Source organism: Haliotis rufescens, unplaced genomic scaffold (assembly GCF_023055435.1).
Source record: "Haliotis rufescens isolate VD_foot unplaced genomic scaffold, xgHalRufe1.0.p SCAF_9, whole genome shotgun sequence".
Taxonomy (NCBI): Eukaryota; Metazoa; Mollusca; class Gastropoda; order Lepetellida; family Haliotidae; genus Haliotis; species Haliotis rufescens.
In genome coordinates, this window is record NW_025964383.1 from 407,894 (window position 1) to 421,747 (window position 13,854).

General features: G+C 40.9%; 1 protein-coding gene across 1 annotated transcript in view; it reads left to right on the top strand.

The window, feature by feature from the left end:
• LOC124152644 overlaps positions 1-13,854 on the top strand; it is a 95,204-nt gene that overhangs the window by 44,828 nt on the left and 36,522 nt on the right. The window contains exon 2 of the mRNA XM_046525650.2: positions 9,532-9,680. Coding sequence (XP_046381606.1) covers positions 9,532-9,680 — 149 coding nt within the window. The remainder of the gene's footprint in view (positions 1-9,531; positions 9,681-13,854) is intronic.

Genomic DNA, 13,854 nt, shown 5'->3' on the forward strand with positions numbered 1-13,854 from the left:
ATTCTAAAGTTGTTTGATTGAACGAGTGAGTGAGTGAGTTGGGTTTAACGCCGCTTTTAACAGTATTCCAGTTATATCACGACGTGTCAGCTTAATGTGGGGGGAAAGCCCGAAGTGATGCAGGTCTCAGACATTTACCACTTCGGTGAAACCTACGAGCACAGATATGGTGCTGACAAACCTAGAAACATAATCGGGGTGAACCGGGATTCGAACCCACAATCACAGGTTTCTGGCGTGCCCTTGATTGAGCGAGACATCGTTTTATTGAAGTAAAGACACTGGCACGAAGATATACCATTGTGATAATCACAATGAAAATCAAACGATAATGGTTGACAGGCGATCTCATTGTTTCTCTGTCATGTACAAGATTATTACTGTTTATTCCAACGTAAATATCAAACATATGTACAAGGGCAGTTCCGTAATAGCATCACTCATCCATTAACAGGAAGAGAGATCCGGGTCAGTACTCAGGCACGTGCTTCTCGTGCACCGCGGAACAATCAATTACGATATTCCAGGCTCGTGCAGGGAAACCAAATGTTTCCTTTCCGAATGTGCAAAAATATAGTCCATCTGGAAAACGTATATTGAGCATGCGCAATGTTTGTTTTAGTGAGAGTGATGGTGTTGGGAGATAGAGTATACTGTGAACGTGTGGAGTCGATGGAGTTGCAATAAGAGTATTTATAGCTAAATTCAAACAGGATAGGTGTTTTTTTGTATATTTTTAATGAACATGAAGTTTGATTGAGTATATCGTTTGTCTATTTTGGGCACAAATCTTCGTACTTGGTACACTTCATCATCTATTTTTAGATGTCTTTGAACGGAATATGATCTGTTGGGTGCTTTGTGTGATTTCGTTGTGGTTTGACGTGTGTGGTGTTTATCATGTTACAAATAAAGCGATCACTTCCTGTGATGTCCAAACTTTCAGGACCTGAAACTGCTACTTACACTCATTTCTGTTTTGCAATACATTTGTGCCCTTGAACGTACATTTGAATGTCTGTTCAAAGTATACTGAATCATTATTTTTGTTTGTTGTATAACGCTGCTCTCAGCACTATTCCAGCTACATTACTGCGGCCTGTAAATAATCGAGAGTGGACCAGACGATCCAATGATTGATTTAATGAGGAACGATCCCCGACGTCGGGGTACGAAGACAGGCAGTCAACCAAGTCAACGAGCTCGATCCCCAGATCCGTTTCTTCATCTTTCAGCACCCCCAGGAATCCCTACTGCGACCATGTCTTCAAGTGAAGGCATGAGTGTCCCATCATCATTCTGTGCAGAGTTGAGTCCCTTGGACTTGCCAGGATTTGCTGATGGGTTCGAATCTACTAGTCATGATCCCAAATTCGACCTGGTTAGGTTTCTAGGTTTTTCAGCACCATACACTTGCCTGTGAGTTTAGCCAAAGTGGTATGCGTCTATTCGAACCTCGGGCTTTCCTCCCACATCAACCTGACAGGCAGTGGTAAAACTGACAACTGTTCCAAGCCCATTAATGCCAACGCACCCACTCTTCTCAACACTTAATATTCCCTTCTGTTTATTTCTGATCATTGCACGTGTAACGGGATTAACATTTCGATGGAAGTCTTTATTCAATTTAAAAGACAAACCTATGATTGTCGAATTTGACTTAAATGAACGTCAGCCCAGAATGATAAACATGTATATACTCGTTATATCTACACCTAATGTGTACATAAAGCTATGTAGCAATACCGAAAATAATTCCCATATCACATTATATAAATCTCGATCTATAGGTTAGAGAACAACATCAGAATTGTTTTCATTTTACGATAAGTGCATTATAATGTGAAAGGTCAGGCCGTCGACGTCAATACTCGGAGGATAATGTAAACTGGGTTCTGTCTGAACACTTCACAGAACCTGTGTATCTAATGTTGTTATCTGGGGTCGTAAGTTGCTACGGGATCGCGATGTTACGTCGGGAACATTGGCGTCTCTGTGTTTACATGTGTTTATATACATTTGACAGCTTACTTCAGTTAGGATAAAAGAAAGTGGTGGTAGGATGTCACCTTGTGGTAGACCTTGCGTTTTGGCGGTTTGTTTCCAGAGACAGAAACATGTTTGAAGATTGACATATGTTTACGTGGTCTATTGGTCTATTTACCACGTAACGGCTGTATGGACGGTCTTTCGCTCAGACATCAGTGATTTTGCTAGAGACAAATAGTTCAGGACATGTTCATGAACTAATCAATCTTTGGTAGGACATTCTCCCATTACATTACAATTGAAAACACACCCGGAGGACCTTTTTTCTTACAATCAGTAAACGGATCTGACAGTCTGGATGTTGGTGCAACATAGAACCAGCCCAAAACTAAAACATATATGGCGAGGTCGGGCAACTGACTTAACAAAAATAATGCCTTTCAAATTAATCCCCGTGGAGATTTAAGATAGAACAGGTCCCAAGCACCTTATGCTTGTCGTACGATGTGTATGCGGTAATCAGGCTTGGTGACGTGGTTGGTTGCGTGTCATCGTTTCCTGGCAGAGTGTGTGTGTGTGTGTGTGTGTGTGTGTGTGTGTGTGTGTGTGTGTGTGGTGGGGTGGGGTGTGGTGGGGGTGGGGGTGGGGTGGGGTGTGCTCATGACAACAAACACTGGTTGTCTGGATTCGATTATTGACAGGCCGCCGTCATATACCTGGAATAATGTCGATTGCGGCTATAAAGACAAACTGGTCTTTGATAACAACGGCATATACTTCAGAACTATGTCTACTGTTTGTGCATTACTGGAGTACAAGTGGAGTAGGCAAGGTTTCCGGATAGTTGGGGTCCGGACAAGCTGGGTTCCACTGTATACGTATTTAGAAGGTTTCCGGATAGTTGGGGTCCGGACAAGCTGGGTTCCACTGTATACGTATTTAGAAGGTTTCCGGATAGTTGGGGTCCGGACAAGCTGGGTTCCACTGCATACGTATTTAGAAGAAGTCATGTGTAGTAAGCGTATTTGGTTCCCTTTCCTGTTGCCTAAAACATATCGAGTAACATTTTAACAGACGAAATGGCTGCGAATACACCAACCTTAGTTGAAAGTCCAATAGAACCTAATCTAAAATACACTTTTACAAGTAGATTTGAATTTTTTTATAGTTTTTTTGCCGGTCGCAAGTCAAAACACGCTTTGCTGATGACTTTCAATTCGCTTCCTTTCCATCATATAACATAGTCAATACATCACAAATGTGATTAGCTATCGCACGGATCTTCCGTTATCAACAACTCACGTAAGCCTTGCGTCTCTTAAACATGATCACCAAATGCGTTTTGTTTTCGCATGGGCCTTTCTTTATCGCAAGCCTTGCGTTTATTAAGCATGATCACGACTATACATGCGCGCCCCCTGACAATGACGTTTCATCACTTGCCAGAAGAACTGATCCCGACGAGGACGCCCGGTCTGATGTTATTGGTACATTTCTCCACTAATGTCATGCTATTCCGCTCCGCCGCGATATGTGCGATAAGGCTGCGTGTGGTTTCCTTCATGCGACGACACTGGACGCGGGCTGTGGGAGATGTAAAGCAGATAACCTTATCTTATCAGAACATAATTTCATTTTTCCCCATCTGTTCTTGGGTAGTCGAATCGGGGAATATGCTTCTGGAACAGGCCGCATGTCGGTAGGTGGTGGGTGCACGGAGATATGTGGTGCTGGAGTGATAAATGTGGACTGCTTGAGTGGAATATTTGTTGTGCGTGAGTGAAATATATGTGTGGTACGTGTGATATATGTGTGAGGCGTGATATATGTATGTGTTGCGTGAGTGAGATATATATGTGGTTTGTGTCAGAAGGATGTGTTGCTATGTGTGCGAATGAGGGGGTGTTGCTCGGAATTACACGTATATTACTTCCCCCGAAATTGAGGCTACTTTTGTTTTCTTTTATAATTGCTGCAGATATCAAACCGCTTCGTGATAACTTTAACCATCATCATTTGGGACTGTTATATATCATGACGTCACGACGTCATATTACAGATGAATAAAGAGACAGAGACGTGCGAATTTAGATGCAAAAGTACGGTTGCATTGTAGAGTTGCATTATGAATAACAATTTACTTCCGAGCAGAACGTAGATGCGTTTCAGATGAGATAAGATAATATTTATTGCAGAAACAAGTCATTCCATTACGGGACTGATGCATTTTTTATAAATGACAAAACATTATGATTCTTATATATACACAGACATACATACATTCCTGTAGACACAAACACCAATCAATATTACATATTTGTTGATATTATACATAAAATGTCATCGGGTGATTAAGATCAAAGGGTATTTATTGTTTGAAATGATAGACATGGAAACAAATGCAATTGATATTGATGGCTTCCTTATTTGACAGGATGTAGTAAAATAATTTATTTCATGACTGTGGACATTTACATTTTGTGTGGATAATTTTCCAAAGAGTATATTTCTTTCTTGAGTGTGTTTAGTACAGTGAAGTATGTTGTGTTTTTCATCATCAATGGTTGAACATGTAGAGCAGATGAAGCTGTCATAACCTTTCTTTCCTACTGGCATCGCCTCACACATACATGTTCACGAGTGTGACATTTTCTTTGGGAGACATTATGCCCTCAGCCACAAGTGTACATTATTAGTTGCAAGAAAAAACAACAATTGTTTCATACAGTCCTGTGAGGTCGCTGCTGTTTTAAACATTCCATATGTTATTGCCCTAACGTTCACCTGACTCAAAACAACATTAAGAATTCCGCGAGTGTCACGTGACGACTGACGGTATCCGATTTGGCCCAAAACTCCCATAATGCCTGCGATCTCGCGGCAATTGACGTTGTGTTGACAAAAACGGCTGTTTAGAACCCTCATCAGTAACCTTACCCCTGCTGTGGGCGAGGTTATCGGACATGCAGAGAATGGCGAGGGACGCAAATTATCTCAAAGCGGCTGTTTTGGAGAGTTATTTACAACGTTTTCTTTTGGACTGCGCATCAACAGGCGCCATCTTGAACAGACGTCACGTTACAATAGAGTACATTGGAAGGACATGACCATGGTGGATGAAAGACGACTTGTTGGATAAGACAAACAAACACGTGTGATATTAAATAATACGTCTTAGTTTGTGATTATCTTTGCTTGATATGACTTGTTTAAGGTTACATAGTGGCTGTTTATGTTCCGATTCGGTTATCAAACCACATGGAAGAGGAGAGAAAAATGACTCTATATATGATATGAAATAGTAGATTAGGATAAAGAGTGAGATAAACGCCGTTTTGAACAGTGTCTCAGTTATGAACGACGGAACCAAAGTATATAACCAACGTAAGTATATAGCCCGGTCGTCTAAGGCGCCGCGATTCGCTGTGCAGAGTTGCGCCCCTTGGGCACGCCAGAAACCTATGCTTGTGGGTTCGAATCGCAGTTCGCCCCGATTATGTTTCAAGAATTGTCAGCACCATACCCGTGCCCGTGGGTATCACTGAAGTGGTAAACGCCTGAGACCTGCATCACTTGGGCTTTCCTCCCACATTAAGCTGACACGCCGTGATATAACTAGAATAATGTTAAAAGCAGCGTTGAACCCAACTCACTCACTCACTCACTCACTCACTCACTCACTCACTCTGACGCAGACATTTACCAGTTAGGTGAAACAATGAGTGGGCATTGTACTTACAAAGCTACATGTTGGATCAAAGTCGATGTGAAATGGAATTCGGATCACGATTGTAATGTTCGATTAAAGGTGACGACTTTTAGCTTTGGAGAACTACAGTAAGCTCGACTGTAAAACGCTATTCAAATGAGATCTACTTTCCAAACTTATTCCAATATCAGTAGACATAGAGCTTCAGCCATGCGGTTGAACAAGCATGATGTATGGTCACTACGCTCACGTCCAAATACTTTTCTTGTCCAGACTCGATACTTATACCTGAATATAGCTGAGTGGGACGTTAAACAACAAACACATCCAATTGTTTCAACACGCTTATGAAGCAGCACCCGATCTCCGCATCCTAATCAAAAGACAAATAATGAACAATATGAAAGAAATACAAGAAAACCGTCCCCTCTTCCCCCAGCAAACCCCCAGCACCCCACCCCACCCCACCCCAAAAAAAAAACAAAACCAAAACAAAACAAAACCAACAAAATCCACAGCCCCCCCCCCCCCCCCCCCCAAACAAGCCCAAACTAGAAAACTAGTCCCCATCTCCCCACCAAAATCTTACAACAAACTAAACAAAACAAAATAATAATACAAAGAATAAAAAAAATCAAATCAAAAGAAAAGTATGTTGAGACAAAGTAAATAAATTGGAAATATTATCCTTGTACATTTTCAAAAGGAGATTAGTTTACCATTCAAAAACTCGCAACATGTACTCAACAACGGGTATAACACAAATCCCCTTCTATTCTGATACAGGCTTCTCACCTTCGAATGTGTTTCCCAGGCTACAGCAGAGTGCGTATTCCCGGGGGCTGAGAGGGCGAAAGGCAACACGTCAAAACACGTTCCCCAAGGGGCTGAACTTGATATGGAACCTAGGATTTATTTACAAACATATCAAATAAGCTCTTTTTGTTTTCAAACTTTGAAACTTGAAACAATCAATTAAAGGTCATCCATGACCCCTAGGGTTTCAAGGTCATGGTGTTGTCAAAGGTCAAGGAAAACAATCCGACAGTTCAAATATGACAAGTTTGTCAATGGATCAGATGAAAAATGTATCGCTGAAGGTTGTATTCTATGGAAGACCATGTTCCCAATAACATAACATACGTTGTTAGCGTACTCTATTATATGAAATACAAGTATGGGTGGTGACAGACTGATCTATTTGTACATGTAATCGATCCAATTTTAAGGGCTATTTTGTTTTATAACAGACAGTTCAAAAATAGTTTGTATGTCATTAAGCTTAGAACTTGTCTCAAGTATTGAGGGAACCTATATTTTTACATTTTGACGACTGTAGAAGTTTCAGTGGTTAACTAAGTAGCAAATGTGACCTTTACGCGCACTATGCGTTATTGGCAGAGCAGTATACACATGCATGTCTACATTTATGCTCGCCCATAGCAGCGACTGGTATGAGTGCTGCGTTTGTATGAATCGTTTCATTTAGACGGGCAAAATATAGCATACACTTGAAAATTGCAAATTCGATTTGTCCAAAATGGGTGTATACGTTCTTTTGCCTGAACTCTACAAGGAATTCTCTGGACATTTCTTCGATACATGTTGTTCTATGAACGGTTATTTGAATTGATATGGGTACAGTATAGTGATCTGTCTGTGATTAGTTTGGAATACAACGAATACATTGGCGTAACGATTACCAACTAGCCATAAGAAGTCGGTGGGTAATAAAACTAGGGATGCTTCATGACTAGATCTATGAAAGGATATACGAGCATGCGTTTCTATACGAAAAGTGATTTCCAGGAATACATCTATGAATATGTTCTTTTGATAATTCCACTGCTTGGTATATGAAAAGATAAAGTGATTTACTTTGTGTTCATAAACAGGACCTAGACCCTGGCTCTTATTTAAAAAGTCGGCTTGCCGACCAACACAGATGAAGTGTATCTGCCTGCAAGGCTATCCCACTTTACAAAGGACCACCCAGCATGACTTAAACAGGTTCTACTGTTGCACTGCGCATTCATCATACAGACACCAGATAGGGTCTCATAACACCCTTGGCAAACTGTCAAGACACGAACATGGTGTTTGAGCCCGTTAATTTTGTTAAATTACATCCATAGACTTTTATTGGAGAACTTAATGTTATTCTCTGGCTTGTAATCAGATTCAGCAAGTAGCGTCGATGATGACGTTATGAAAACATGTTTTGTCCTTTACCAAACGTTCGATGACCGTGCTGAAACCGTCTAGAATTAGGTTTGTTTGCATGCTAAAATTATGCCACATGGACAAATCTTTATTTTCCGATTATCACACTGAAGTAGCTTGAACTCGTCTTTGAACTGACGTATTTACGTAAACAAAAGTGTCAGTGGAAACGAAACAGAAGCAAGAACGATTCATCTGATAAATATCAGCTTTCAAAATCAACAAACTTCCGTAACCATGAATAAAAAAGATATAGATTCAAACAACCTGATGTCAAAGGCTTTTATATGAGTCATATGACATAACAGTTATTAATCACTTTTGTGTTTCAAAATGGCTGGTGCCATCGGGTATTATAAGAGCTCCAGACATCGTTATTTTTATCAACATAATGTTTAGAGCTTGTAAATAAGGCACGATAGCGCAGCATACCCAGGGAACCAGGCTGGATTTGATGCAGCTCTTGAGGTAATTTGAAAGAGATCTTGTCAGGGAATGATTTGTTGTTTGACCCTGAATGTGAGACTAACTTGATTTTGTGCATAGATTTGATCCGTGTTATGTTATAGAGAAGGAAGCAGTCAGTGACATTGCACTGCTCTGGGTCTGAATTGGTTGAGATAATTACGACCGGGGCGCTCGTTAGGGGAGATTGTTCACTTAACTTCAGTTCTTGCTGCTTGAAGAATCTGTGAAAGAACATCACTTAAAATGTTTATTTGAAAAACTGTTTCTCCGGATCTAGTTTGTTTCGCTCTTGGGTGAAAACTATTTGTTTGTTTTTGGAATTAAAGACTAGCAAATCACACGTGCGTTCAATGTATAGACTACCATACTTATTAACAACCATGTACCCAAAACTTTCAAAGAACCAGTTGTTTCTTGTATAACGCCACAGTCGGCAATATTCCAGGTGTGGTCATGGTGGTAACTAACCGCGTTAAACCATTGATCCTCGCCATCTGGGCCCGAGGACAACCAATCAGCCAACTCACAAAACCTGACCGACCGGCTCTCTATTGAGGGCTAGAGGTTGTGGGTCTGTTTTGTCCTGGAATTACCTTCAGGATTAATAATTGAAATGGAAAGGTTTAGAGTTCTATTACACAGATTATAGCTGTACTAATCATGCATACCGATGTTGCGAGGGGTCGTTGAGGTTGAATATACCCTTTAAGACAATAGGATTTAAATAGAAACCCCTTAATATATATTTCAATTAAGAATAGTCAGTACAGTTTTTAGTTTATCTTCGATCATTTTGTTTTGTTTGTTTGTTTGATGCTTAAAGCTGACCTCAGCAATATTCCAGCTATATGACGACGTCTGTAAATAATCGAGTCGGGAGCAGACAATCCAGTGATTGATATCAGGAGCATCGATGTACGCAATTGAGATACGATGACATGTATAAATCCAGTCAGCGAGCCTGACCACCCGATCCCGTTAGTCGCCTCTTACGACAAACATAGTCGCCTGTTACGGCAAGCATGGGTTGCTTAGGTCCTATTCTTTACCCGAGTTTTCACGGGGCCGATCATTATGTGGATTAGGACGTGATAAAAATAAATACGTAATCTTCACCAGATTTATTTCGTTTCACTTTTCAGTGCACCCGACCGTCACTCTCCAGCGTCTGCAGCAGGCTGTGTATGACCAGAGATGGCAAGAATACCCAGAATACGCCACATTCTCTGGTTACCATGGATACGATGATGTCCTGGAGTCCTTTACATTAGAATCCTTCAAACGGAGAAAGGTAGGGGCTACTTGTTTGCCAGTGTTTTGTGACGACCCGTTGGTGAGAATATTCAATGAGACCATTGCGATGCGGGAAGAAGTTTTACAAGAAAAATCCCATAATTGCATTCCGCTCTGTTTGGGGACGAAGAAACTAGGTTCTGTTCTACGAATCTTGTCAATGACTATCCAGTGATTGACATCATGAGCATCAATCCATGCAATTGGGATACAGTTGGGATACGATGACATGCATCAACCAGACCCGTGAAGATCCGGGGTAGAATAGGTCTTCGGGAATATTGCTCAATGCGGGGTTAAACAACAAACCAACCAACCAACATGTATCAACCAAGTCAGCAAGCCTAACCACCCGATCCCGTTAGTCGCCTCTTACGACAAGCATGGGTTACTGAAGACCTATTCACCGTTCTTCTTATTTCAAGAGTCTTCTCTTGTGCCCTCTTGTACGGAAAGTAGTATCTGCAAGAAATAGTTGTTTAGGATGTCCTAGATAAAAATGGGCTATGGGTCCACTCGAAAACAGTCTGGATCCTCCTTTAAGACAAAAATATTGTACGTATATAAAATATTCTAACCGCCCCCCCCCCCCCCCCCCCCCCTTCCAAACTCCTCACACAGTGTTAAATAGTCGGGCCCATACGATGGTGTCAGTTTTCAGTTGCCACGAATGTTTGTTCAGGAGTCTTTTGCGAGATCTATGTTCATAATTACTTAACAAGTTTTGACAGTTTAACTTATCAAGTTTTTTTGCAGTGTTGGTGTCAATGTAAGTGAATTTAAACAAAACTAGCTAGCGTGTATTGCCTTCAACATTCTTAATCAATTATCTGTTGTTTACTTAATAAAACCATTGTAATAACATCGATTTATGCAAAGTCTTGCCATGCACGTAACTTCGCCATCTCCCTTCAATCCGCAAGTACGCAAACCTCTATCAGTTAATCATGCCGGTTTTCCCTATTCCTCGGAATTCAGATCTGTGCCATCTTTCAACATACCGGACATAGCTGAATCAATATCCGATAGGAGCTTTATCAAAATTACTTTTCCTTCGCAAAAATAAAATAAAAATGATAAAAAAACATTCAATCGTTCTGTAATGCGTCTGTCCTGCCGAGAAGCAACGACTGGATATATTTTCGGACTGTTCGGGGAACCAACTCACCATATATTATAACGTAATGGTCCTTCGCTATCTAGTACATCTGACTCAATATCTAGAAAACACGAGACTGATTACACTGGAGGATGCACAAGTGCTTAGTCAGAAACCATAGCAGATGTTAGCTTTTCCCGTAAGCATCATTTGACCTTGATATCTCGGTAAGTGATGTAGCCGGCTAGTACACCGGCCCATACATAACAAATGAGGCCTACTAGGAGCCCAACACCTCCGCAGAAATGCCAAACATTTGGTACGGTCTTCTCGATGGTGACTGTGGAATGCTTGAACCCTAAACAGTGACAAGTGGTCTGAGGATGAGAAATGGTGTGTTAACATAGGTAAATACTCAGATACATCCTCGTGTAGAGATGGGTTGGACAGGTTGTGTTGGGTAGTGTGGCGTTGGGTAGTGCGTTGGGTAGTGATAGTTTCGGGTACTGACATGCGTATTGAGAAAGTTTTGAAATATCGGAGTGATATGCTCAAAATGATGTCTGAAACGGGTGGCAACTTCGACTGAAACAAGTCAGTCTCATGCAGCGTTTCCCCGTGAACACAGAGAAAAATGAGCAATAAACATCGGTCTCTCATTAATTATATCTTTTCTTGTTTTGCGGAAATATTGCCTGTTTTGTCAGCCCGAAGGTTGCCATACCCAAATGCAAATTCTTGGTAGGCATGTTGATGTAAACTGCAATAATACGGGAAACTCGTTCCAACTTCAAACTTCAAACAGATCTATTTACTTGATAGTGAAATTGCGTAAAATTGCCACGAAAGAAAATGTAGGTTCTCTGAATCGGAAACTGACATAAGTATATACCTTGCGGTCCAATTATGCTTTGATGTTTCGGACGTCATTTATACATTATATATACTCATGTCCGCGTATCGTATCCCAGTATATCGATGCTCATGATGTCAATCACTGGATTATCTGGTCCAGATTTGATCATTTACAGAGAGAGTTGGGAATGGAAAGAGGGAAGAACACACCATTATTATCATGTGTAGCAGCATCCTCATTGCGATGCTTAGTTTGCAATACTTAAAATGAAAAGTAGGTACAATTGATTCTTCAAAACGTTTCATAATGATTAATATAGATTTTTTATATTTTATAGCCCTGATATATAGCGATAATCAAAATGGTTTATTAGGTGCCGACACTGCACTGATGGTATGCTTGGCGCTCTAAGTACTGAACAAGTATACAGTACTGTGCCGTCCTGGGCAATGTAGCGATTAATTAACTGTATAAGACCCGCCTTTTCCTTACCACCTGATATAAGGTTACGTAGTGCGCTACTAAACGTTGATGTATGGTCCTGATTTGGTTCATTCTTGGGATTCCGGGGCTAATTGGCTCCCATTTTTCATTTCTTGTCGTCAGGGTGATTAAACTGGGTATCGAGTGACCAAAATGGTGTTTTTTTATACTTCTTGGATGGCCTCCCAAGGAAACGAAGCTCTTCGCCCCTGGTGATTGATGTGTTCGCACCGGCAGCATTGATCTGTGTTCATGTCATCGATCAGTGCTTTGTCTGATCCAATTCCGGATGCACAAGGACATCCCATTAAGAAGTCGACATTAGCCAAACAGAAAGCAGCTTTCTCGACCTATACGGCACTATTGTTTCAAATTGGCGACTACCATTCACTCGTCACCACTCGCCCCTTTCCGTAACCTGCAAGAAGACTCGTCCCCCTATCGATGAATGTTATGTGCGAAAATACGACAAACCAATCAGAATGCGCGTACGACTTCAAGTTCTTCGTCAAAGAATGCCTCAGGAATAACTTTTGATTTTACATATGTCTTGCATCTAAAAATATACCCAAGAAATAGTTAAATGTGTTCAATCATGCTGTATAATTCCGCATGTCCCGATGTGCTTTAAATTGCATCTGAAATATATATTGCCCGTTTGCGCTTAGACGGAAACCGGTCGCAAAAATGGCCACTGAAAGGTGCACGAGCCGCTATTCGGCTTGTTCCGGAATAACACGACTTGGTCACGAATGGACTTCCATTTCCCGAGTAAGAAATCGGGTCCTCCGGAACGGCTCATTAAATCCAACATCATCACCATTCCTATTTACGCTTTGAAAAATATCGATTTAAAATTTGAAAACAGAACAAATAACCATTCTGGCACGTCAAAAAGATGGCCGAGATTGTATGGCAGTGCTTCCCACGGTTTATGGAAAGTCTCTTCCGCTTAAAATATGTATCCAATAGATGCGAGAGACTGTCTTTCGGAATATCCGTGTTAACTTTTTCGAGGATGCATGATTGAAAACATATCATTCCGACTGTCACTTTCCCGGTCTGGTTAGCGACGCTGTGATCGGTCGGATGAAAGGTCGCTCTGACGTGACATATTATGGGATGTCCTCAGATCTTTGTTTAGCGGAAACAAGAACTAAGATCTGATCTTACTGAGACAGCCAATGGGAGAACCTATCCCAAGTTTAGTCGAGTGTTTCGATGAGCACGGGACGAATGAACTGAAGTGAATGTGTTCAGTGGATATGTTATATTATTACATATAAATTGTAAGATAGACAAACGTCAGTTAGTGTCATATTTTATGTCACTTTTGGCAATATTGTAGCAACATTACCGTGGGAGTCGGGACGCACAAACACTTGAACCACCAGGTTAATCCGATACGTGAGAGTGTTTGAAGCGCACGTTTGACGCATCAATAACTCTCTCGGTAGCTAATGACATACGTATGCCTGGAAATTGTGAATGCTTCAACCAGTTTAATGTGATTGAAAATTAAATATGTAACTGAGTAACTGAGATTGTGTTGATTACAGAAAATTACTAATGATTACTGATTGACATAGACGATATCGTTTTCAAATATGATCAATCTTTCAAATGTGTCGGCAAAAAAACAATTGTTAGGTTAAAAAAAGAAGCCATATCTATAACCTCAATTTTCTCATGTTGTTGGTCCTGCTCTAATGGGGGATGCAGACAGCCAGACAT